Source organism: Pleuronectes platessa, chromosome 2 (genome assembly GCF_947347685.1).
Source record: "Pleuronectes platessa chromosome 2, fPlePla1.1, whole genome shotgun sequence".
In the NCBI taxonomy this organism is placed as follows: domain Eukaryota; kingdom Metazoa; phylum Chordata; class Actinopteri; order Pleuronectiformes; family Pleuronectidae; genus Pleuronectes; species Pleuronectes platessa.
Genome location: NC_070627.1, coordinates 20,558,586 through 20,583,297, shown reverse-complemented (window position 1 = coordinate 20,583,297; position 24,712 = coordinate 20,558,586). Strand labels below are relative to the sequence as shown.

At 41.2% G+C, this 24,712-nt stretch overlaps 2 protein-coding genes across 18 annotated transcripts in view; one reads left to right on the top strand and one right to left on the bottom strand.

Annotated features, from left to right (window-relative positions):
* The first annotated feature begins 5 nt into the window (after positions 1-5).
* On the top strand, positions 6-2,832 carry cd8a (CD8a molecule). The gene is made up of 6 exons (XM_053411013.1): positions 6-329; positions 470-793; positions 874-957; positions 1,047-1,154; positions 1,405-1,444; positions 1,964-2,832. The coding sequence occupies exons 1-6, from the start codon at positions 281-283 to the stop codon at positions 2,013-2,015; spliced, it is 657 nt and encodes a 218-aa protein (XP_053266988.1). The 5' UTR covers positions 6-280; the 3' UTR covers positions 2,016-2,832.
* Positions 2,833-2,856: 24 nt separating this feature from the next.
* cast (calpastatin) overlaps positions 2,857-24,712 on the bottom strand; it is a 34,944-nt gene continuing 13,088 nt past the window's right edge. For 5 of the 17 annotated variants that reach the window (XM_053410921.1, XM_053410862.1, XM_053410880.1 and 2 more), the window contains 33 exons: positions 18,726-18,794; positions 17,351-17,470; positions 16,884-16,994; positions 16,039-16,164; positions 15,229-15,270; positions 15,049-15,150; positions 14,847-14,927; positions 14,429-14,467; positions 13,528-13,614; positions 13,244-13,306; positions 13,043-13,150; positions 12,170-12,265; positions 11,928-12,032; positions 11,666-11,782; positions 11,463-11,570; positions 10,360-10,461; positions 10,109-10,213; positions 9,892-10,008; positions 9,685-9,795; positions 9,477-9,584; positions 8,910-8,972; positions 8,604-8,708; positions 8,320-8,436; positions 8,068-8,181; positions 7,542-7,646; positions 7,349-7,453; positions 7,166-7,258; positions 6,390-6,434; positions 6,162-6,299; positions 5,806-5,898; positions 5,193-5,222; positions 4,464-4,570; positions 2,857-4,351 (listed from right to left, as the gene is read on the bottom strand). In XM_053410921.1, coding sequence (XP_053266896.1) covers positions 4,472-4,570; positions 5,193-5,222; positions 5,806-5,898; positions 6,162-6,299; positions 6,390-6,434; positions 7,166-7,258; positions 7,349-7,453; positions 7,542-7,646; positions 8,068-8,181; positions 8,320-8,436; positions 8,604-8,708; positions 8,910-8,972; positions 9,477-9,584; positions 9,685-9,795; positions 9,892-10,008; positions 10,109-10,213; positions 10,360-10,461; positions 11,463-11,570; positions 11,666-11,782; positions 11,928-12,032; positions 12,170-12,265; positions 13,043-13,150; positions 13,244-13,306; positions 13,528-13,614; positions 14,429-14,467; positions 14,847-14,927; positions 15,049-15,150; positions 15,229-15,270; positions 16,039-16,164; positions 16,884-16,994; positions 17,351-17,470; positions 18,726-18,794 — 3,024 coding nt within the window. In that variant the 3' untranslated portion in view covers positions 2,857-4,351; positions 4,464-4,471. Of the gene's footprint in view, positions 4,352-4,463; positions 4,571-5,192; positions 5,223-5,805; positions 5,899-6,161; positions 6,300-6,389; positions 6,435-7,165; positions 7,259-7,348; positions 7,454-7,541; positions 7,647-8,067; positions 8,182-8,319; positions 8,437-8,603; positions 8,709-8,909; positions 8,973-9,476; positions 9,585-9,684; positions 9,796-9,891; positions 10,009-10,108; positions 10,214-10,359; positions 10,462-11,462; positions 11,571-11,665; positions 11,783-11,927; positions 12,033-12,169; positions 12,266-13,042; positions 13,151-13,243; positions 13,307-13,527; positions 13,615-14,428; positions 14,468-14,846; positions 14,928-15,048; positions 15,151-15,228; positions 15,271-16,038; positions 16,165-16,883; positions 16,995-17,350; positions 17,471-18,725; positions 18,795-23,363; positions 23,415-24,520; positions 24,548-24,712 lie in introns of those variants that run through there. The other 12 variants (XM_053410992.1, XM_053410959.1, XM_053410967.1 and 9 more) reach the window with 7 other exon arrangements.

The following is a 24,712-nucleotide window of genomic DNA, read 5'->3' as shown; positions in this document are numbered from 1 at the left end:
TTCTGGGCCAGCGGGCCGTGGATGGAGTCTGTTCGATGCTTCGTGCCGGAGGAGTGAAGGAGCTGCACATCGGTGGGCTCCATCTTCAAAACATGTCGCAGACCACGACCGCGCTGCAGGAGGCCTCTGCAAAGCTGCGTTGCAATGATCCCATTTGACACGGCGGAGAAGAAGGTTACAGGTGGGGCGTGGTTTGATATCTCGCTGAATTATCTCTAGGCAGGCGCCAGCAAGCACCACAAAGCCTGGTTCTCAACCTATTGTCGTCTGTGAGATCAAAATGGACCAAAAGTGGATTCAGATGCTGGTGATTCTGGTGTTTTATCAAAGTAAGTTTGATATAAAGTTTATTCATAAAAAGCCTTGAAGGGCCCGTGTGATATTTTTCTCATCTTGAATCGAGGGCCCCTGAAACTGAGAGGTGATGTATATTTTTTAATGCTTCCATTTTATTTTGGGTTTTTTTTAGCGAGTGCCTCAGGAACCAGTGAAATAGTCTTAAAAGAGGGGGACACGTTTGAAATCAAGTGTGAGCCTCCTGGGGCTTACTCCATGGTCATCTGGTTCCGAGTTCTGGAAAAATCAGGGATGGAATTCATCGCATCTTTTGACATGCATGGCAAGAGAAAGTTGACCCCGACTGCCCTCTCCTCAAACGTCGATGACTCGAAGATGGACAAACGAGTCCTGACACTGAAGTCCTTCAACAAAGCTCGGGACAGCGGCGCCTACGGCTGTGCCTGCATCAAAAACAACGAGCTGATATTTGGCAAAGAAACTCGACTGAAAGGAGGTGAGATTAGTTTCCTGTACGTCTGGTCTGATCAACACATGGTGGATTTATCTTTACCTTGCATTCATCCTGTGTCTTAGAGAAAAAAGCTGTGGTTGCGACCCGAGCACCACTCGTCACCACTGGCACTCCAAACCCCCCCGTGACCACCAAGGCCTGTGTTTGTAAGAGCGGCACTAAAACAAGTAACGAGCATTTCAGTTTAGCAATCCTCTGTAGAAAAAATGGGTTTGACCGGAGACATGTTTCGTAGGTGAAACCAGTCCTTCCATCTATTGCTCAACCATCATTCTGGGACCACTGGCCGGCGGCTGTGGCCTTCTTCTCCTCCTCCTCATCATCACCAGCCTGTACTGTAACCGTAAGTTTGTGTGATATCTGTGACCTGACAGCCCTCCAGCCTTCGTGGGCCTGCCTGCGTCTTACCACGCTGAATGGAGTTTAACACACGCTGAATAAACGTCTACGCTTTGGAAACCGGAAACCTGTTATTTTTAATTTTACATTATCCACCTGAACATTTTTCAGTATTCATTTCTTGCTTTTGATTTAAACTTTGATGGGTTTGCTGTAAAATGTGTGTAATGATTAACACTCTTGATTTGCTGTAGAAATAAGGACGCGGAGATGCCCCCACCACCACAGAAGAAAGTAAGTCTTTCTTTTATCTAATTTTAGTCAAAGTTTTCCTTCCACTACAAACCTTAGCCAGGATTTTAAAGTCATTAGTCCTCTAAACGAACCCCAGACATATTTCTTAAATAATCATTTTCATACCTTCTTCAAGAATATTGAAAATATTTAAAACGTCCTTATTAAATCAACAATAACTGCAGCTCAAATCACTTTGAGAGCTTTGTCTCTATTTACCCTGTAATCAGTGTAATTTATGATATTGCTTTTTGTATAAATATTCAAAGAAATTATTAAGACATTTGATTAACGCCTAGTTTTATATCCACAAAGGCCTCAATGTTGTCCAAAGCCTCTTCAATAGAGGGATTTAGTATCGCTGAAACTGAATTATTTATTTGTTACATGTTTCATAAAAGTTTTCATTTAAACCAGACCTCAGTGTATTCATAGACCTGTTTCCTGTTTTGTGCAAACACAAGTCACTGAAATAACTTTTCACTTATTATTTCTAAATACTTTGTTTATTTTAAACAGGCCGCGTACGATGGCTCATGGAAAACAGATGAAGAACAACACACACGTTTAATCTCAATGTGGCTGTTTTATTTCTTTTAACTGTAATTATTTGTTATTGTTCCTAAAATTATCTTATTTACAGTTTAATTACACTGTGAATAATTTACTGGCAAGTTAAAACCTTTTCACTGTGTGTGACAGAAAATACAAAACAAGAATCTATCAAGTCAAATACTAATCTGACTTTGAAAGTTTTTCATTGTCAACTTGTCGATCGAGCCGCTCTGTCGCAATCACTGTGATCTCTTTTACTCAAATTAAAAAGTGTTAATTTATCCAATCACTATCAATCCAAATAATAATAACAATAAAAAAAAGATTAGAATTTGAATCAACATTTATGTGAAAAAAAAAGTATGTATATAATTTCCCTTTTGTATAGATCTCATTTATGGCTACATTTATAAGTTCGTGTTTTGTAAGCCACGTTTTCACCGTTGTTTTTTAACCTTTCTCTGTTTCGCTGCATTGATTTTTTATTTGAACTACAGTCTTTTTGTTGTTTAGTTACGTCTGGTAGTTTTGTGATTTAACTTCTCTTCAACCCGAAAAGAAGAAATAGACTATAGTGACGAAAATAATCTTCTCTGCTGAAATTATATCTGGCAGGATGCTAACTTGAAATGTGAATTAGTTTATATTAAATATATCAAAGCTTTTTTTCCGGTGTGAATATAATTTCTCTGGTTTCAAAGTAATGAGGAGCAAGTATTGAATTGTTGTCTTCTTATAAATGGATGTACAGTGTTTTAGAACTGGTCGATTTTTTCTTTTAAATATTGTAAAAACAAAAATAAACCCATAAAATAAAAGGAATTTTAATACCACTCAAATTTCTTCCACGACTACAATGAATTGCATTTGTCTTTATTTAAGTTTCGTATTTTTCTTTATTTTACACAACAAACCCACTCATTTGCATCCACCATCAGTCATTCAGGTTCTTGGCACAAAAATATAAAGTTTGAGCGAAAGACTTTTAGTTGTTGATCCCCCTGAGAGAGAAGGAAGTGGGCTACAACTACGCAGAGTGAAACAGAAAAGGAACTAATTCAAGATGAGAGAATTTTTTTTTTTAAGAAGAGATTCTGTTCTCATTCGGTTGTATACACACACATACTTCCCTTGCACCTGTAAGAAAATATAATTGTTGACTGATTTGATATGATATATTTGTCCTGCTATATTTAACTTTTTAAGGCACTTCATGCTTGCTTTTGTGCAAATTGTCAAATCCAACTTCTCATAATAACTACACATTCTAAATCTAAAACTTTACATTCATTTTATTTAATTAGTATTCCCACATCTAAAACACCTCTTATATCTTTTGACACATACCCACACAACAAAACCTGTGTCAGGAAGAAAAAAATTACCTTGGGGAAATTATAGTGATTCGACCTTACAGCTGAAAGCCTTTTGTAAATTATACAGTGTTGTCTTATACAGAACAAAAATCTTCTTTTACAGTATACAGAATGGCAGTTCACACTCGCAACCACCTCGGTTCACTAAGTGCTCTTCTGGACACCAGTAATGTTTTTTTAATGCAAGGCCAAACACACACACACAAAAAAAAAGACCCTTCTTCTCTTGACATATATTTCTCTACAGAAAGTAAAAAGGCATTTGCGAAGAAGCTCTCAGATGCAGAATTAAGCAGAAAACCTCCCGTGAATCCTCCACACATTTAATCATGTAAACTATGCGCTGTCCAAAATATACGCAGACGAAGCTGTACACTAGTGTCTTATTGGCATCTGACCACTTGGTGATAGAAAACTTGACTTTTCTGTGTACAACAAGATTGCACAAACATCCCGATACTATAACCCCCCCTACATACTTCTCCCACTCGAGCTGACAGTCGCCACCACTCCAATCAGCGTCACAATATACCACCAGGCTTTCCTTCCATCAGCACACTCAGCACAGCAACCAGCAAAACAAACTTTTTTTTTTAACGTGCCTTAACCTCCTCTCTTTCCCCAGTTTCCCCTCTTTCTGTTTCTGTTCTTCCCTCGTTCTTTATATCCATCCATGTTTCAAAAAAGTCACTTTCTGCAGAGACAGAAACCAAGAGCTCCTCATCCAACAACACATGTGAAACCGAACAAGAAAGGCACTACACGCAGAGGTGTGTGTGTGCGTGTGTGTATGTGTGTTTGTGTGTGTGTACGTGTGTGCATGTTTGTGCATTTGTGTGCATTTGTGTGTGAGTGTGGGTTTGTCTTTCATCCAATGTACATTCTTGATGATTTAGAAAAATAGAACAATTATCCACAGAGCAGATCCCACACTGATGAGTCCCTGCGTCCCTCGAGGACAAAAGGCACCGACCACCTGTAAAAAACATGTGACACGTTCAGCAGTCAGTGGAGCGCTGTGGAGACATTATCTCACATCTCATCTTTTATAAGGTACAATTGTGAAAAAAGAGGAGAACCGAACTTACAAGGTGATCTAGCTCTTGCCTCCCTTCTTTGTAGTTGTTGACACAACGTCTGAGCTTAGCTGAGCTGATAACAGGTCAGTGGCAGATGGCTCCTCTGCATGATGTTTCTGAAACGCAGGGTTAAAGTTGTTTTTAGTATCTATATAAAGGAATAGAAGGAGCAGCACCTTTGCATGCAATAATTATAGAGATAGTTTGATAGGTAGGCAGGCAGGCGGGCGGGCATTAAGGTGGGTAGATAAGTAGGTCGGCTGGTAGGATGGTAGGTAGGTCTGTAGGTTTGTAGGTAAGTAGTCTGGTTTGTAAGTAGGTTGTTTGGTTTGTAGGTAGGTTTGTAGGTCGGTAGTCTGATTGGTAGGTAGGTTGGTTTGTTGTCATTGCACAGATTAACAGCAAATTAGTGACAATCCACACGTGCACTCACGCAACAGACGATAATTAGGTTTGTACAAACTGTACTAATTAAAGTGCAAGTACACAAATATAACATAAAAGACAAAGACGATACACACAAACAGATTGGATATAATTATTAAAGAAATGATGATCACGTAAAGCAGTAGCATAGAGTGCATCACATGCAGCTGTGTGGAGGGAGCACAGGCTCCAACATTCGAGTTTGAACTTCAGCTTGATCAAAAGCACACAGATTCATTTAGTCCATAATGATGCATCAGCTCAATCGATCCAGTTTATTTCCGGTCTCCATGCAGCAGGCACTTTGCTTACTTTGGACTTTGACTTTGACTTGCTCTTGCCCTGTAACAAAGTCAACACCTTGGTTAGGCTCAACGGCCCCGTGTCGCTCTGGGAGGTGGTGACCCCTGACTCAGTAAATGCTAGTAAACAACCTATAGAGGGCGCCATTTAGCTGATAAAGTGTCTTCACATCAGTAACATGTTTGTACTTACCAGCATTAGTGAGTAAGAGATTTTTACCAGTAGATGTCAGCTTATACAAAGATATAAATCTGTGACTGTGTTTACGCTGAAGTGAAGGTGAAATATTTCACTCTTGCTCCAACTTGCAAAAACAAGTTCGCTACTTAAAGGTTTTTATAAAACTTGAAAATGCTTTTCAAATGTAACACAGTAGAGATACAGAGATATATGTATTTGCCTAGAAGACTGCAGGACAGAAATAACGGTGAAAACTTCCGAGACATTATTGGATGTGACTGTAGAAAAAACGTCCTTGATTGTGATTACTACTTGAGCTGAAACAAAAATGTAATGCATGAAGTCACAAGATATGTTATAAGAGGTTTCTTCAGTTTGACAGATTTACAAGTTAAATGTGTACAAGAAGAGCTGATGTCACGTCCTGTTCCGTTCTCTGTACCTTTGGTTTTGCCTGGTCTGTTTTGGATTTCAACTCTTTGGCGTCCGGGAGCAAGGTGTCCGCCAGGGAGTCCAGAACAGCGCCGGCCATCGGCTAAGAAAATAGGGGGATAAACAAACATATTAAACCCACAGTAGTTTAAGTTACAATTTAAAGCAGTTTTCCAACTTTTATGTACATGGTAGAACAATCACATTTTGCACTGCGATGAAATACTAATATGCACGATACGAGGACCCTGGAACTGCCTTGCCTAAATGGAATGCGGCCACGTCAACATATACAGGGGTATCTGTTATATAAAGCCAAACCACCCTCACTAAAGGTTGTTTTGCAGTTCAGGGTCTGTGCTTTACCTTCAGTGGCTCTGAGGCCTGCGCAGGAGGTTCAAGCTTTGTCGTGGCTGCAGTTGATTGGACCGGAGCAGCGGGTTGAGGAGCAGCAGAGAAATCAAGGGACAGCAGGTCCAAGGCTGAAGCATCATCCAGGCCCTTCTACAGGGCAGAAGAGGACAGGAAGTTACACCCTATCTGCACATTCCATATATATTGTATTACCATTCATCTACTCTGTGACACACTTACCTCCTTGGGTGCTGCAGCTGCTTTTGCCTTTGCTTCTGCCATATTCTACAGAATGAAAGAGATGTAAATTAGACACATACTAAAGCAACAATTATAAATCAGGGGCATACGGCCGTGTATTCTATTTTTCTGTAATAAAAAGAAGATGGCATAAGGTAAAATACTTTTTTGTTGAAGTAAAAGACCGGCTAGACTACAACAAGAAACATAAGTAACAAAACAAGTAATGCTTAACTAGCCATTTTTGTTTGTGGGCCCACTTTCTGAGTTTGATATGTCTGAGGAATCGCTGTCTTTTCAAGTCATGTGTGACACTAAAAAAAAGTGGGTGAAGATTTGTTTGAGCAACTTGTTTAGGTCTAAACTGGCTGTGAGTAGCATCATTACCATCACTACCATCTGGCATCAGACGCCTTGCCTCAGAGAAGCAGCTCCAGCCATCCCATGTGAAAAGCTATTGTGTTATATGTGCTCAATAACTCAATATGGCCTGTGAAGGATGTTATGAAAATTGAAAGGCCCCTTATGGGACAGATCTTCTCCATCCCTGATGTACCAATTAAACATTTAAGTAGATTTTCTGATGCATTCATTTTTGTGTTACTGTAGTTGCAGTACAAATAAATAGACAGCGGCCATCACAGTATTCATATCAACCACTCTATTTATTATATTTATCTTTTATTAGCCATACAAGTCATATAGGGTCAGTTTACACCTTTAATACTCAAAATCACATACTGTATCATAGTGTATAAATGTAGACGTCAGTTTACCTTAAGATCTTCCTCAGTGAGTCGATATTCTGGCGGCAGAGAGTCGTCTCGCTCTCCCATCATGATCAACCTCTCCTCCACAACCTTTTTCTCCTGCAACAACCAAACAGATGAGTTGAAGTGACTGTTTTTTTTTTATATTCTCTCTCCCTCTTGCTCTTGCTCTTGAAGCATCCTAGCTACCTTCACAATGTCTTTGGTAGGAACCGGGGTGGGCTGAGGGATGGGTGTGATATCCTCCAAGGTGTTGGACAGAGCATCCAGGGCACTGTCGGCTCCTGCTGCCAGCTGAGTGCACACAGACAAAAATATTGTTATGTGACTGCAGGGTTTTGGAATGTTTAAATAGTTAAAAAGTGTGTATCTGTATGTTTACCTGCAGATCAGCCTCCGTCGGAGCACAAGCAGACTTCACTATTGGAGCAGCAGTGGCGCCAACAAAGTCTCCTGCCAAGGCATCAAGAGCAGAGTCTGCAGAGGGCTGAAGGAGGGAAAGAACGGCAAGGATGAATCGTCCATTCATTTATTACTGTATCCATTGATTAGAAAAAAATATCACCGCTGAATGAGAACTTAAAAAACTGAACTGAAGCTTGAGCACTAACTTCATCAAGCTCCAATATTATTAAGTTCAAATTGTCTTGTGTTATTTGCCATTGCTGGTAATAAATATATAGCCGTGCACAAAGAGTGAAAACAGAATGAAACAGCCTTGGTCTCTCAACACTCACAAAACAGCCTGTACAAGCAGAACCTGTTGTTGTGATACTTAAAATAAAAAAAGTTTAGTTAAAATAAATTTGTCATTCCACCATCACTACTGTTTCTTGACAAACAAAATGATTGATCTCTACATCACCCTGCTTTTGGCTGCAGATGCTAACAACAGATCCACAGTGTACCTTTGCAGGAGGAGCTGAGCGGGGGGGAACAGGAGCCTTGACTGAGGGAGCTGCTGAGGACGTCATGAAGTCTCCAGACAGAAAGTCCAGAGCGTCACCTGTGCCCATGGTGGGCTGCAGGAGGAGACAAAGCGAAGGATTCATCAGTGATAAACTTATTGATGCAAATTGATTTGACATTGATTCATCATGTCTCACAGCTTCATTCCCTAAAGTATGATTTAAAGATCTAAGAACTTGTGCTGGTCTCACCTCAGGTTTAGGAGCAGGCAGTTTTTCCAGCTCCGCCTTATTAAACCTGTACTCTGGAGGAATTGACTCCTCCGTATCTCCTACACGCATCCCCTTCTCCTCCTCCAGTTTGTCCACCTATGAAAAGGAAAATAAAAGTAAACAAAACCTGGTGAGATCAATATTTTCACATTTTCATACACAGAAATAGAGAAAAAAGGCCAATGTTTCAGCATGGCTCTGTAGATACTTTGTATAATTCTGTATAATGTGTGTATGTTGAGGACAGATTGTGTGCTTCATACAGAGACGATGTCCTCAGGTCTGAGTTTGGGGGCTTCAGGTTTTGGTGCGTCTTCTGGCAACGTGTCGCAAAGAGCACTGAGAGCGTCCAGGGACATGGAGTCGCCCTGAGGAGACAACAGGAGATTGTTATATTTGTCATATTCTTAGGCTAATCAATAAAAGCAAGGCAAGAGGGGCTAAAGTAAGACATCTGAAAATAAACATTTATTTTTTATTAAATATTCAGTTTGAAGTGTGATTGCAAATGAACAGAGATCTACAGTGAAATTAAAGCATTTCAGACAGAGATTGATTTGAATCCTCACGATTACTGTCTTGGGTTGTTCCAGTTTCTGTTGGACGGGGGTGGGCATAGGACAAACCATAATCTGCAGACACATAGGGAAATACAGTGTGACACATAGATGGAAAATGACAAAGGACATTAAAAACAATAAAAAACGAATTGTTCTCAATCATTAAAAAAAGGAACCTGGTCAGGACAGGAGATGTTATACTCGTTTGGATTTTTGTTTGGCTGTTAAGTTCATATAAATGATATAAGAGGAATACAGGATGGGTTTAATCCATGACAGAGTCCCTGATATTATGCTGCTTTGGATAAACTCTACATTATTTTTAAAGACTCCTGTATATTAAATTGTTTAAATAGGATGCTTTTTCTAATGGTTTTCAATATAATAAATGCTGAGGAATAAAAGTAAGTGCACAATATTTATAATTTTTTAACAGAGTTGGTTTGGCCCCTGGCAACAATCTGGGTTTCTTATGTGGCCCCTCAGGAAAAATGATAGCCCTTCCCTGCTGTAAGAGGACAGAGTGGATCCCCGATATGGAAACTCACAAACATACATTCACTGTAACAGCTTTACCTCGGGTTCCCTCCTGACAGGGACGGGCGCCTTAACTCCGGTAGCTTTAGCTGGAGAAACAAAGTCTCCAGCGAGCAAATCCAGAGCTGACAAATCCTCCACTTTGGTCTAAATAAAAGAGATGAAAGTGTTGTGTTTTAACACAGAGGGAACGAAATTAAATACACAATCCTTAAAAGATTATCTTGACAACATATCCACAGTGTACCTGTGCAGAAGGAGCTGAGGGGACGACAGGAGCCTGGACTGACGGAGCTGCTGAGGACGTCATGAAGTCTCCAGACAAAAAGTCCAGAGCGTCACCTGTGGCCATGGTGGGCTGCAGGAGGAGACAGTGAAAGGTACATCAGTGATAAATTAGAGCTCCATACCCTAAAGTATGATTTAAAGATCTAAGAACTTGTGCTGGCCTCACCTCAGGTTTAGGAGCAGGCAGTTTTTCCAGCTCGGCCTTATTAAACCTGTACTCTGGAGGAATTGACTCCTCAGTATCTCCTACACGCATCCCCTTCTCCTCCTTCAGTTTGTCCACCTATGAACAGGGGCGGGAGATAATGACACTGTGAGAAAGCAGTTCGATGAAACACAAATGGAACTGGTATGCCGACACCAGGAAGCTATCTGTCCCTTACCGAGACAATGTCCTCAGGTCTGAGTTTGGGGGCTTCAGGTTTTGGTGCGTCTTCTGGCAACGTGTCGCAGAGAGCACTGAGAGCGTCCAGGGACATGGAGTCGCCCTGAGGAGACAACAGGAGATCGGATTCATAAACATGGAAAACTGTCTCTCCCAATGCGAAAGATGACAAGACAACAAGGCGAAACAGGGCAGAGGAAAATAAAAAACGGCAAGGTAGGAAAAGTAATCTGTGGATCTGTGTCTTACCGGATTAGCCTGGAGCTTGCCATCAGTGGTGTCCTTTTTAGCCGGGGCTTTCTTCACTTTTCCTTTCTTATCAGCAGGGGGAAGTGCAGAGGATTCAACTTTCTACAACACAAATCACCGATTGAATTAAAAATCTGCGATAACCTAATCGAGTTAAGAGTGAATAAAAAAATATCTGATTTGAAGTAGTGTAGTAATAACTCGCTTTCATTTGTGTAATCAATTATTGGCTATATTCATAGACAGTATATACAAAATTGTATTCAAATGGATAATGCAGTGGTGGGAGCACAAAGCTATTATAGTATTATTTTAGTGTTAGTATTATTATAGCATTATTAATCTATTACATTTGTATCTGTTTACACTCTTGTAGTCAAATAATGAAGCCTGATTTGTCTTTAACTGTCAATAGTCTCGGTGGAAATGATTAGTGGAAGTCGTGTGAGAGGTTTTAACAGTGAAACAATGATGGAAGAGGTAGGTAAGTGTCTATGCTAATAGAAAAGTGAAGCAGCTTGAAAGTTATCTCACTGATCTACTGCCCAGTTGATAAGGTGCCGTGCAGTCGTGAATACGGGATCATGATGTAAAAATAACACCTAGCACTCATCAGCAAAGCTTTTTACGGTAATGAACAAGAAATCTGACAATATGAATTGAAAAATGGATATGAGCATACTAAAATTAAATCTACCACACGTTTGTATTCAGCTTGCAGCCTCATTATCTAACAAATCGGCATCAAAGAAGGTCTTTCTGCTCTGGCAGGTGGCACTTCCTGTTGAAGCTGTTGAAATGATGATCACTACTATGGACGTGAAGCTTTAATGGACATTAGAAACGATGCAGTAACTTTAACAGGGAAAGAGTGAGTTACCCTGACTGTATCAGTGTCTGAATGATGTCTGTATATTTAGATTTGAGTTACGACACTGAAAACACATTTAGAAATAGCTCAAATGTCACCGCTAAGATTCAGAGGAACGGTAGAAGCTTTCTACACCAGACAACACAGATGTCATTGGATGAGATACTGAATTCTGGGTCTTTGTTTGTATGATTTAGTCTATACCGTTACAAGTTATAGATCCACAGTGTACCTGTGCAGAAGCTGAGGCGACGACAGGAGCCTGAACTGACGGAGCTGCTGAGGACGTCATGAAGTCTCCAGACAAAAAGTCCAGAGCGTCACCTGTGGCCATGGTGGGCTGCAGGAGGAGCCACAGTGAAAGATCCATCAGTGAAATTAGAGCTTCATACTCTAAAGTATGATTTATAATCTGAGAACTTGTCCAGGTCTCACCTCAGGTTTAGGAGCAGGCAGTTTTTCCAGCTCCGCCCTATTAAACCTGTACTCTGGAGGAATTGACTCCTCCGTATCTCCTACACGCATCCCCTTCTCCTCCTTTAGTTTGTCCACCTATGAAAAGGAAATGGAAAAGGAGGAAGAGATAAAATATTTTCTGGTAGGAAATGTAGGTGTTAGTAGGACAATGAGTGTCTTTCACTGCTCTCAGGAGAGGCATTGAAATGCTGTGAGGCCAAGACATTGTTTGTGCTCCTACCGAGACGATGTCCTCAGGCCTGAGTTTGGGAGATTCAGGTTTCGGTGCGGCTTCTGGCAACGAGTCGCTAAGAGCACTGAGAGCGTCCAGAGACATTGACGCACCCTGCAAAGAGGACGGGAGAGGAAATGAATGATCGACTGCTCCCTCATGTAGTGTTTGAATACAGAAATAAGACAGTAGAGGGCTAGAGGCGGTGCATATTAGTATATAATATCCTCTGCATATCCTGTAAATCTCACCTCAGCAGTCTTGGGCTTGGTGACCACGGGTTTCTCCATCTTGGCTTTTTTATCAGCGGGGGGAGCAGTACACACAGCCGCAGGAGCAGCTGCTTTCTACACCATGAACAGAAAAAACACTGCAAGTTTTAGTTTTAAATGTAGTAGTATGATTGTACATTTTAAATTCAGACCTGGTAGTAACGTCCACTCTGAGAGATGTGATCACAAGTGGACAGTTCGTTTGTTCACACCTGACATTAAACTGCGTCCTGAATGTGTCTCGTGTGACCACCTGGGATTGGATCACTTCCCTGCTCGATATGAAAATACATACAAATGTCATTTCTGTCCAAAAGACAGACTTATGTTGTTTTATTGCCCAGTCTTGAGTTTAAAGATGTGTCTGATGTCACTGTGTGTGTGTGTGTGTGTGTGTCTGTGAGAGAGACAGAGTAAGAGAGAGAGAGATACTGATGCTGATACTTTTGAAAAAATATATCCTGTGGTGATATTGTGGCCACAAACAAATCAAATCATTGACACTGAGACACAAACTGATGCAGGTCACAGATCTTAGCTGAGGAGCTGGTCCTTCATATGTGATGCAGGATGCATTTGCGCTCACACTGCAAAAAGAATGTGGACACATGCTTCCCAACATAATGAGCCCTGAGGATCTCAGGGCTCATGAATTTGGGTGCGTTCAGACCCGAACTTAGCACTGACCACTTGAGATCATATCAGTCATGACGTTTGTTAATACCAGGTCAGTTCGGGTCTTTTTCACTGAGTGGAATTATATCGTCTAATACTAACTCATTCAAGCACACAACATTTTGTAATTTTAAGACTGATATCTGACCAGCCAAGACACCCTTGCAAGAAACATACCGTGGTAGGTTCAGAGGAAAGTACAGACTCCAGAGAGAAATCGTCTGAGACTTTCTCCATCTTGGCTTTCTTATCAGCAGGAGGAGCAGCTGCAGGACGTTCACCTTTCTGCAAACAGGGTGACATTTCGACTTAAAGTCTCTGCTTCTTCAATCAGAGGCCACTATAAGGCCATTAACGGCAAGTTATTAATTACTTTACCTTTACAGGAGGCGGTGCAAAGTTTGCCGGCCCAGCAGATGCTGAACAGACCTTGTCCGTAATCTAAATATTTCATGAAGGAAAAACAAACATTGTTTATGACAGTTGTTAGCTATGCCTTCTACATATGCCTTTCAGATAAGAACTTAAGGCATTTGTGCCTATACCAGCTATAACACTGATAATTCTAAATATGCACAAGGAAGCACATGAGTTGTTAAGATAGAACATGGACAAGCAACTGGGTGCTGCATGCATGTCATATTTGTCTTTACGACTCTGACCTCTTGCTTCTTGGAAGCAGGTAAAACAGGAGAAGTCATGAATCCAGTGGAGAGCAGATCCAGGGCCTCATCATTGTTCATTGGTTTCTGAGAGAAAGACACAGGGTGTGCATCAGCAGCAGATAACAACACAAAACTTTTTCTTATCAGATTTGTTTTTTCAACAAAAACCTTAATATTAAATAACCTCAACCTAAAACTGATTTTAATGCTCCACATCAGTCACATGATCCTCCACTAGAGGGCATGTACAACTAAACAAAAGGGCGAAGTAATGCGAACCAGACTGCATGTACTGATAGTGAAGGAAAAGTACAGACACACCCTTAAAATTCCATGAATACAAAATAAACTACCAAAATAGAAACATGTACCACGTAGATTTGTGCAGATTTGGCAAAAATATGATACACACAACTAAACTCACACTGGAGAAGATAAAATCCCATCATGAGAAAAAAGTTAAGTTAGATGAGATGACAAAGTGGGAGTTGGCTCTGAGATAAATGTGGGTGTGTTGAGTATATAAAAACTGACATATGGGTGGACATCAAAGTGTTACCGTACCTGCTTATTCTTGTCGGAGTGTGTGTGTGTGTGTGTGTGTGTGCCCATGCACGTATTTACACAAGTCCTGGGGTATGGTAGGACATGAGCAAACAAGTTTGAATGGGGAAGGTGGGTCTTGTGTGTTTGTTTGCTCAGACAACACCCACCAATGTAATGCAACATTCCCCACTCTAGAGGAACCAGCGGATCATGCAGTGGAAACAGAGCTTCCTGTATCTGTGTGTCTGTGATGTCAGTGTGTTCTGATTGGCTGAAAAACTCTGGAAAGAGTTTCACCATGTCTGAACTTATTGTCTCATCCCTACATGTGAGTTATGAAAGATTCACTTACAGGCACGTCCATGGGTTTCACGTCAGCAGGACCTGGAGCCTAGAAAATACAGATTCATTTTAGACTGAAGGACAAAGAAAAAACTAAAGTGCTGAAATAATTCAGGAAATATCAGAAGCTGCCTTAAAGGCTCAGTTCAAAACATTCTCCCATTTCCTCTGCAGAAACCCGGCCATGAAGGTAGCTTTAGTTCAGCTTTTGAGATATTTGACTCCACAATACCTAATAAATGATCTGTATTTTCAATATATAATACAATACAATATACATTTTTCATTTAAATGTATAAACATAACTAGACATCTGTTAAATCTTTTTTATAACGAAATAACAAAAACATCCCTCCACTGGCGGTGTGACAAAATGTCCTCAAAATCAGAGGAGGTGATGAAGAGAGGTACACGGGGGAAGAACTGACCATATCTTCAAATCTGTAGCCTGGAGGCAGTGTGTCATCTCTTTCTCCGCACTTGTGACCCTTCTCCGAGGTGACGCCATGCTGTGATACAAACGCAGCACACAGTTACTCACACCAGATCCATGCTTCAGCTTCCTACAATCACATACCTGGTCAGTTTATGAACACACACATATGCATTCACACTGTAGCTCTGCTGTACCTCTTTGACCTCTGGCCCGGTGTACACCGGCTGTTGGGGCACGATAGAATCAGCGGATGGTAGTATGCTGGCCAGGGCATCGAATGGATCCACTGCAGGTGCCTGAGAATGCAATACAAGTTAGCACACTGGAAGCAAGCAACATGCATTTCAGAGCAAACCCGACCCAAAACTGTTTACCTCTTTGGCTTTAGCTGCTGTGGAAGGAACCTCCACCTGTACCTGCAAAAGAGATCCAGAGTCAGTTGAAATTGAACAGGCAACAACAAATGTGTTTGCATGGTGGATATAGAAAGACAATGATTAAAAAGAGACATACAAATTGTGAAAAACTGCTTCATAATAATATCCCCCGGGGAAAATCATAACACATGAGATTTGATCATTTCTTAAGACCCAAGACATTTCCCTAAAGTGGGTGAAAGAGTGAGAAGGAAAACTCCCTACAGGCCCCACAGAGAGGGGACAGCCAGCACCATGACAATTATACAACCATGTCCATTAATACAATTAATTAAAAATCTATTATCGGCCAAGTACTTATCAAGTAATATAACAGGACCACTTTATGCGTAGAAAGTCATAAATATATCCAAATATACAGATGAAAGACAGGACAGTGAGGAGTGAAAGAAAAGCCTCCGGCAGTTCGATGACCCATGATTCAGTTAACAAAGTGTGGGCCTGTCCTCTCCATTTGTTTCCTCTGGCTGACTCAGATTTCTGATGCATGTGTAATGTTGCAAGTGGACAGACTTACCATGAGCTAACACAACAACAAGCAAAGACATGCTTAGCTGAGATCTGTCCTTTCATATCGAATTGTCATCTCCAAAGAAGAAGAAAGGGAAGACTGAGGAAGCAATTCTCAAAGAAACTGAAAGTTCGTAGGAAACAGATTTTGAAAAAGCAATGACCGAAGCAAGCCTGGAAGGTAACACCCCGAGAGAGTCATGAAGGGTCAGAGATCCCTACAGCAGTCCAGTCTACCTTGGCTGTGACTTTGGGCGACACTTTAGGTTTGGTCACAGCAGCGGTCACTGCCGTGCCAGCGGCTGCAGCTGTTCCAGTGGCACGAGAGGGAACTGAAGCTTTGACTTGGGAGACAGGTGCCGTCTACAAACATGTGGCCACATGATTACTCAAACACAAGGACGACAGATACACTGCTTTACTAAAGCTGTAAACATACTGACAAAGACGTGTGAAGCATTTTAACTGTGCTGGTGAACACAGAACAGAAAATGTTCCGTGATAACTGGTCAGATCTGTCACTGTGGCCCAAAAAATATAAAAATAATTTCTGAAATGCTGAGTTTATTTTCCAGTCAGTCATTTAGAACCAACTTTACACTTTACAGTACTGCTGAACTTGTTTTAAACTTTCTATTTTATTTTTATTTGAATTTATTACAGTGATTTACATTCATGGAATATGGAAGCCCTCGAGTGAATTTGGGATTTCTATTCACAAATAACTGTATGCTACAAACAATTATCCCACAAGATAATAAGCAATGCAATAACCAAACTTTGGTTTGGGGAAGATCATGTGGGTCATGTGAGTTTAGTAGTCAGGTTTAAAATGGCACTGTTGAGCAGCTGACACTCATGTATGTTGTTGTTTCCCACCATCACATGAGATTGCAGTTTCTGTTGAAAACCCCAGCAGAAAATAAAACTGATGTTACATCCAGTATGAGGAAATGCCTATCAACAGAAAGTACCAGTAATCAGCAGTAATGTAAAAACCACAGTTTAAAAGTTAAAATGATAATCAGGGTAAAACCATGGAAAAGCACAGACAGGCGCTTTGGACATTATGACATCATTACCTTTGGCCTTGCTTGAGGACCGCCCCTCGCCCCTACTGACGTCATGTCAACAACAGCAGGCCCAGCGGACGACATGTCAATAACAGTAGCACCCCTCTGCGTAGTGTTAGTCTACAAACCAAGGAGCATGTGTTTAAAGAGAAGCCATGATAAGGTTATTGATGAAGTCATCGCCACAGTCTGTGAAGAGCAAGTCCCAAGCGTGACAATATGAGAACTCAGTGAGCGTTCGGATCCAGATGTGTGGACGGCCCGAGCCCGAGAGACAACGCATAAAGAGGTAAAAATGGAGGTAGAGATATATGTTGCAAGATGTAAAGAAAGAGCCAGTGGTGAAGAAATGGGAGCTGTTGATGACGACACGCTGAGAGTCATGACCAGGAAAAGACAGCGGTGATCCATGTTACATCACACCAAACAGCCAAAAGCCCCCTGCACGCGTAGCTACACATCCTGAGTCTCTCTACCTCTGTTTTGGCCGTTAACGAAGCACTTCTTGCTGCCGGAACACCACTTCCTGTGGCTCTGCCCGTTGCTGCGGTAACCCCCCCAGGCCTTGTAGCCATGGCAGATCCTGATGATGCCTTCTGTAACGCAGTTTACTCATCATTAGGAGTTCAACTCGGCCTGTGCAAACAGTTGTACATAATGTCCTCTAGGCAGAACCTTTATATATACAGTCTATGGGCGGCACTGAGAAAATGACCCTGATGACATCATGGTGACATCACAAGTTATCTCCACTTGGGTTCATGTGCACATATACAAGTAAATGTTACAAACAGGGGACGTTGTGTTAGAAATAGGTGTGTGTGGAGGACAGGGAAGGTCCGATGGAATTACGGGTAGGGCTGCATGATGGGAAATGTAGGAAAGAGTGTTCTCACAGCTTGTCCAATAGCAGAGACTCAAACTGTACAATGTGATCATATATACTGCTTGTAACTTGAGTAGCTGTAGCCCACTATGGCTAAGCCCATTAAGAGTTATGAGAGGGGTCACCAAGGTCAAATACTAACAAGAGTCCCTTATAGCTGAAGGTTAATTTCTGAGTAATACAAGCGGAGTCTATAAACAGCTCTGTAACTTCAAAAAAAAATTCTTTCACACTGTGATTAAATACTATTTTCAATATTGCTGTTTCATGGCCACATATGTTACTGAAGCCTCTCTCTACAGGCCAGACACCAGAATAGACAAAGTCTCTGCAGGTGTTTAGAGCCAAGTGAAGACACTTCAGTTTGGTACTGTTCCTTCAAAACAATGTCTTTAAGAAGGCAATGGACGCCCCTTGTCCTGGGGCCAAGAACAGGTTTAAGTCACTGTTTCAACATAGAAACTAAAACATTAGGAGACTTTCAGCTCTTTTACTAATCGAGGAGCCAAACGTTGAGAGAAATAGACTTTTAATTTAGACCAAAGAGACCAGTTTGCCCTGATGTTGTCTCCTATAAACTGCCCTGGTGAGACATTTATTTAAAATACAGTTTGAGCCACATGACAAAAAGTTTTGGTGTTTTCTGCCAACTGCTTGCTAGCTAGTGACATCATGCCAGTATGTTAGCAAGAACCACGATCCTTAGAATAAACCTGCAGAACCAACGTGATAAACACACTGAACCACTTTGATCCATTGTTTCAGAGCATTACACTTTTTTAACTGCTTCCTACTGACTGAGAAAATGGGTGTAACCTCTCTGGTCCTTGAATGGAAGGAAGAAAAAAGTGTTCTTGTCTGTGTAACGGTCGCACACATAGTCCTGATAATAGGGGGTGGGGTCAGGGAGGGTCAGGCAGAGGGTGAGGAGAGGTTAATTGGTATTACAGAGGAATGTTTAATACCTCAAACTGGGCCGGCTTCACAGTGGAGACCGGAGCCGCTGGTTTGGGTGCGGCCTGGTTAGGCAGCGACTGCAGAGAGAAAAAAGAGCCACAGACAGAAAAGTTACACATGTGCAGTGACAAAAAATTACACTGAACAAGAAACCATCGTCATCATTTCAAGATTCACACACAGAAACATCTTGGATTCAACAGAGGCAAGATTGGTGCAAAACATTCAGTGCAGCTCATCTCTACACAGGCAAATGTCTCTCCAGCTGTAAACCATGAAGAAGACAGAGGTAAAGGAAGAAACCACACACCAGAAGAACTACAGTGAAGTCATTTACTGCTGAAACAGCCATCCATCATACTGCTACCAGAGGTGGTAGAGTACAAGTACTACATTCCACACCACAGGGTGTGACTGCTGTTTGACAGCGGAGAGCAAAGAGGCCGAGTATTATTGTTTTCTGTGGTCGCCACGGCAACATAGGTTATTCTCTTGATGACATCACAGTATGTTAAATGAACACTGAGATCATTGACATCTGTCGTCATATAGACAAAAGAGACATAAGACTTTGATTTAGACAGATCCCGTCTGTTTGACTCAACTTTTAATCTACTAGTCTTAAACTCTCATTTCTGATTTTGTTAAATCTGTATTTACTCTTAACTCTGAACGTATGAAACTGATTTCAGCGCCTCCTCAGCATGAACCACTGCATTTGTTCAAGCACCAGGGTCTTTGACCTGGATAATTCACTTCATCACTTATCCCCTGGGTATTGACTGAAAGGCAGGGGACCATAGGAACAGGTCACCAGTGTATCACATGTGCTGATCAGATCCAGGACCTACTCCATGAGATACAAGGATATACTTAAAAAAAGAAGGAAGTAAAATCCAGTTTCCCGTGGGATTACTTGAAATGACAAGCAGAATATTGTGTGTACTCAATGTCTAATGCAGTTGAATAACTAAAGGATATGCACTTTTAGTTTTACAGAGCTACACACACAGTACAGTCTACTGAACAGGTTTCAGGAGCTGCTAAGTCCAGGTGGAGTCCTGTGTGCTGCAGAGCCCAGCCCTGTTCCTTCAGTTGGTGCAAATAATGAGGACAAAGCCTCCACCCCATTGACACCAGGCCTCTGCTGTTAGTTTCACATCCAGCCCATTGCATTGTATGAAACTGTATCATAGTACAGGCGGATGGTAGCCAGGTTGAGTTGAACTGCTCAGCCAGTTGTGCACCATGAAGTTTGAGTTCTTGCTGAGCGGACAGCATGAAGGGCAAAGACAGTTTGCATGTCTCTAAATGACTCTAGTGATTGAAGCAGATAAACATAACAGATACATATGAGACACAGAGACGCTGAGGACACGGTGAATTGCACCACTCTGCCATCTGGGATGTCAGATTTAGAAATGTCAGTGATTGCCTAACACACTAGTGTTCCATTTCACACACACACGGCCAGCTGAAGGTTCACAACCTTTGCCTTCACTAACTTTTTGTCAACTATTGGGCCTTTTTTCCCCCACATACCCTCAATATTTATTCAAAAGATCTTACTCTAAGAATATCTTTACATTTAGATCTTATGCAACTAGTGAAATTAGTGGTAGAAATAATATTAAATTTTTGTCCTGCAAAGAACATTCCTTCTACCTGTCCTATACTGGTTCTTTTCTCGTCTTTTGACTTCCATTATAAGATATAGTTGTATTATTAATTTACTGACAGTCTGAACAATCCACATTACTGTTTAGAGTGACTAAGGAGGAAATGGCACAGAGGAGGAAGTGACGTCACAAGCAGCCAGGGCAACCCCTGCCACAAGGGAAGTCACGTTGCTTCAGTTACGGTTATAAATAATGATTTTTACCAAGTAACCACAAAAGCCTTTAGCCTTTAATTAAGATAAAAGGCAAACATGGTCATGCAGCAAGTATATTTATGATGCTCCGGTTAGTTGTTTGGGTTAAAACCGTAAGTGAAATTTAAATTTTGAATTTTGCCTGAATTTATAAGGTGCAGTGATCAAATTCTCTGCAAGAAAATAAATAAACATATTTCCCATATGTTGAGCTCAGCTTGTCAACAGATTTCTCAAATGATGCTGAGGTTTACCCAGCCTTGGGTACAACATTGACATAGTTTAAAGAGAGACTAAAAACGCTACTCTAGTTCCATTAAATAAAAAGATTCTGTTAACTTATTGTGTGACTCCAGAAATCTTATCGGAAACAAATAAAACAATTATCAGTGTTCAAACAATCTGGATCTTAAAATTAAATTTACTATCACACTACATTGTCAATACATGTGTAAAATAATCTCAGTCGATCCGATGTGGTGACTCATTTGCCTTTTATTCATATGAGAGCGGAGCATTCCACAAACAAAGAGCTGGAACAAAACCATTAAAGTAGAAAGACTCCAAGAGTCAAAACAACTGTACAAGCTGTGCCGATTAGCATCCATACGCACTGCACTGAGGGGACATATTTTGAAACCATGCTTCAAAACCACCAGCCCAACCTCTGCTGTGTGACAGATGACTGGTTAGGCAGCGCACACAGTGAACCACCTAGATCCTTCCTTACATGCAAACAGGCCGGTTATTTCATTACAAATCATTAAAAGGAAAACAATGCTTTGGTATAACAGAAAAGAAGGAGAGGACACAGCTCGACGCGTCAGCATGTTTACGAGACAACTCCTGCTGTTATGATACTAATAACAAAAAAGGCCTCGAGAAAGTCGGGCTGCTCCCTGAAAACATGACCGATCCACACCAATCTATCATCAACCTTAAACATGGCTCATCCTTTGAAACACATTGACCAATTAGCATAGCTGTTCATCCAACATTAGACAGTACTCATAAATATGCACTTTCATTCTTATCCAGGTATTGGATTGTATTGGTGTTACAAGGTCATAGGTTGTGTAATATTTTGAAATAAATCAACAAAATGTTCTTGTTCTCTGCTCTGCAACGTTCAGAATCATTACAGCTGTGGTTGGTGTCATTGACAGATAACTAGCATCATGTGTGCTTGTAAAAATATATATTTTAAAAGAGTCATTATGACCGCTTTGCATTTCTCTGTAATGTAGCACAGGGCTAACAAGGCTCCTTTTGAGTTTTGTTAGCCTGTCCTGGGACTCAAACCTTTTTCTAAGATAAATAAATAAGGGAATTAAATTAAAGCCAGGGTTGGTAATTCTGGAGAGACTAGCAAGAGAAGGCTATACTTAAATAAATAAAAAAAACACCTGATACTCCCATTATAAAAAACAAATATGCACTGCCTAACAACTGCTAGAAGCTCTAGTTCTGCGTCGCAGGGACACCAGCCAATCGTTTTCTTTCAGTTCCAATTGGTAACGTTTATCACAGTTCTGCGAGGGCCACAGACAGACACCATCTTATTGATAGCTGTCGGGACGTTAAGAGAATTTCAACTAATAAGTAAAGAAATCAATCAGAAAAAACTCACTAAACCTTCCCGACTATACTAACTACTACTACCAATCGGCAGCCCAGAGTGCGCTATTAAATAGAAGGTGAAATTGAGGGTGTTCAAACGCTTAGGGGAAGTTCAGTACTATTCAACTTATTTATGATGAACAGCTAAAGTTGAACCAGGGAGTCATTGTGTAACCAGGTCTGTGCTCATCTGAGAACTGAAATATCAGCTGAGACCGGGTTTTACGTGTGCTATGAAACTGCAGCCATTACTCCATTCCTCAAACCTCCTGTACAGACTAAGTACCGTCAATCACAGACGCCACAAACAGTACACACACTACAAGCCGCTCTTAAAACCTCATGCGATTGATGCTTTCATAAAGAACACAGCTTAAGTCCGGCCCTTCCTCCAGGTTAGCAGAGTTTGTTTTTCTGGAAAAGCAGGAACATGACACTTACTTAACATATTCAAAGGTAAGAGGTGAGACTTCACCCTCCAAGGTTCTTTGCCAAAATCAAACCAGTTTTATTTTAGTAATATCTAAATAAAATGAGACTTTTCTTCAAAGCTCCATCTACTAGAGCAGATGTAAAAAAAATAAAATAAAATGTCTGAAAATGGTTACAAATCTTTTGAAATCATGAACCATCTGATCATGTAGTAAAGAATTTATGTATTTGTGCCAACCGTCTGTACTTAGTTTTCAATGTTTTGACAGTAACCAGGCGTATGCAGCATAGTAGGTGTGGTAGCTTGTTAGCTGTGGCAATAGCAGGTGAATTGTTATAGAAAGTAAATCTATTTTCTGACCATTGATTTTAGAAGGGAAACACCTAACAGTCATGTCAGCTTTTCCGAAAACAAAAGAGAAACCATTAAGCTGGCAAAATCAAGCCAGTCCTAAGTGGTTCATTCCATCTGAAGTTTATTCTCGCACCGCCGACAATGGCCATAAATGGAGAAGACAAAATAACAGTATCCGATGTGCAAATAATACCTTCATCAGGAAATTATATTTGTAGACCATAATTAAACCAGCAGTGCAGTGGTTTTTATAGACAAGGAAATTAATGTGTTACATGACATACTCATGTTCCTGTTATTTTGTCCAGCCCCCGAACACAAACAAAATCAGAGTGTGCAGTCGGTCGAAATTTCATCCAGCTGTACCTGATAGAAATTTTGTCGGGGTAAGGGAAGGGGTCGATAGTTGCCATGAATCTGTTTCACAAGGGAAATACTGAGGTTATTAAACAATAGTTCAACTCATGGGCAGTAGATCGATGTAAACATGTGGTCTGACACAAATTAAATCACACATGATTAATTTACATTGATGCACATAGAGGCTGGTTAGTCCAAGTAGCGTCAGTTCGGGGCTCATGCACAGCTGCAGTGAAGCAGGACACTGGTGGAAACAACGGCTTTTTTTGTTGAATCAGCTGCAAAAGTGACTTCGTTAGTCATATCAGTGGCGACCTATTGCTCACCAGAACCCGAGTGGCCTCCAGTCAACACAATCTGCAAGTCAGACCAAAAAACCCCACAAACCAACATCCCTTGTGTTGGTGCTTGACCAGTTCCTTCTGTGGCCTCTGTGGGCTTCTCCCCGAGGACCTTACTGGATGACGTAGCTGGTGGCAGGGAACTGATATATCAGCATGGTATATCATTTTGAGAGAGCTGGGCACACTGCCATCTGAACCCGAGTGAGTGTGGCCAAAATTAGACACAGGGTTTTAAAGCTGAAGAGCTTCTGTCATATGACTTGAAGCACCAATGACTGTGCAGTAAGGTGATGTGGATTCTGGCAGTAAGGTGCCAGTTGAAAGCTTTTCAGATTTCCAGTCTCTCAGCTGGACACATCGTCCTCTGACAGAACCGGTTGACGTCCCTCCTTTATTTTTAAGGGCATGATACCTGCACGTACATCAGATGATCCAGAACCAATCATGACAAACATGAAAAAACAATTCAGTTCATCTAGGACTTATCCAACAAGAGCGATGAAAGCAGTAGCTGAGCCCTGCTATGAAAACCGATGACTAATGCTTGGCCCCACCCGACCAAACCACAAACATGCGTATGTGAATATATGAAATGACTTTGTTGCTGTAGTTGCTGTCACAGCTTTTAAATAGCCCTCGCAAAATGGTCAGGCTCAGTGGTGGAAGTGGAGAAAAGCTGCAGCCCGTGTTAGGAGGAGAGCATTTGGAGCAGAAGTGTAAGATTAGCACGGAAGCTAACTGTTGTTATGTAACTGCAGTTTGTCGAGCTGCACGAGGATGGAGGTTACTGCAGTTGGGAAGGAAGCTTGGTAAACTCACAACGGATATCATTGGTCGAACAGAACCCAATCGTCTATCTGTGCCGACATTGTGCTGTGAATATACTTTACAACAGCAGAGCCTAGGATGAGGAAAACAACAACACTTTTTGGTTTTTAGATGTTAGTTTATCACACTGCCTGATTCTGAACAGTATGTAAAGTTTTAAAAAATCACCCCCGATAAAAAGAC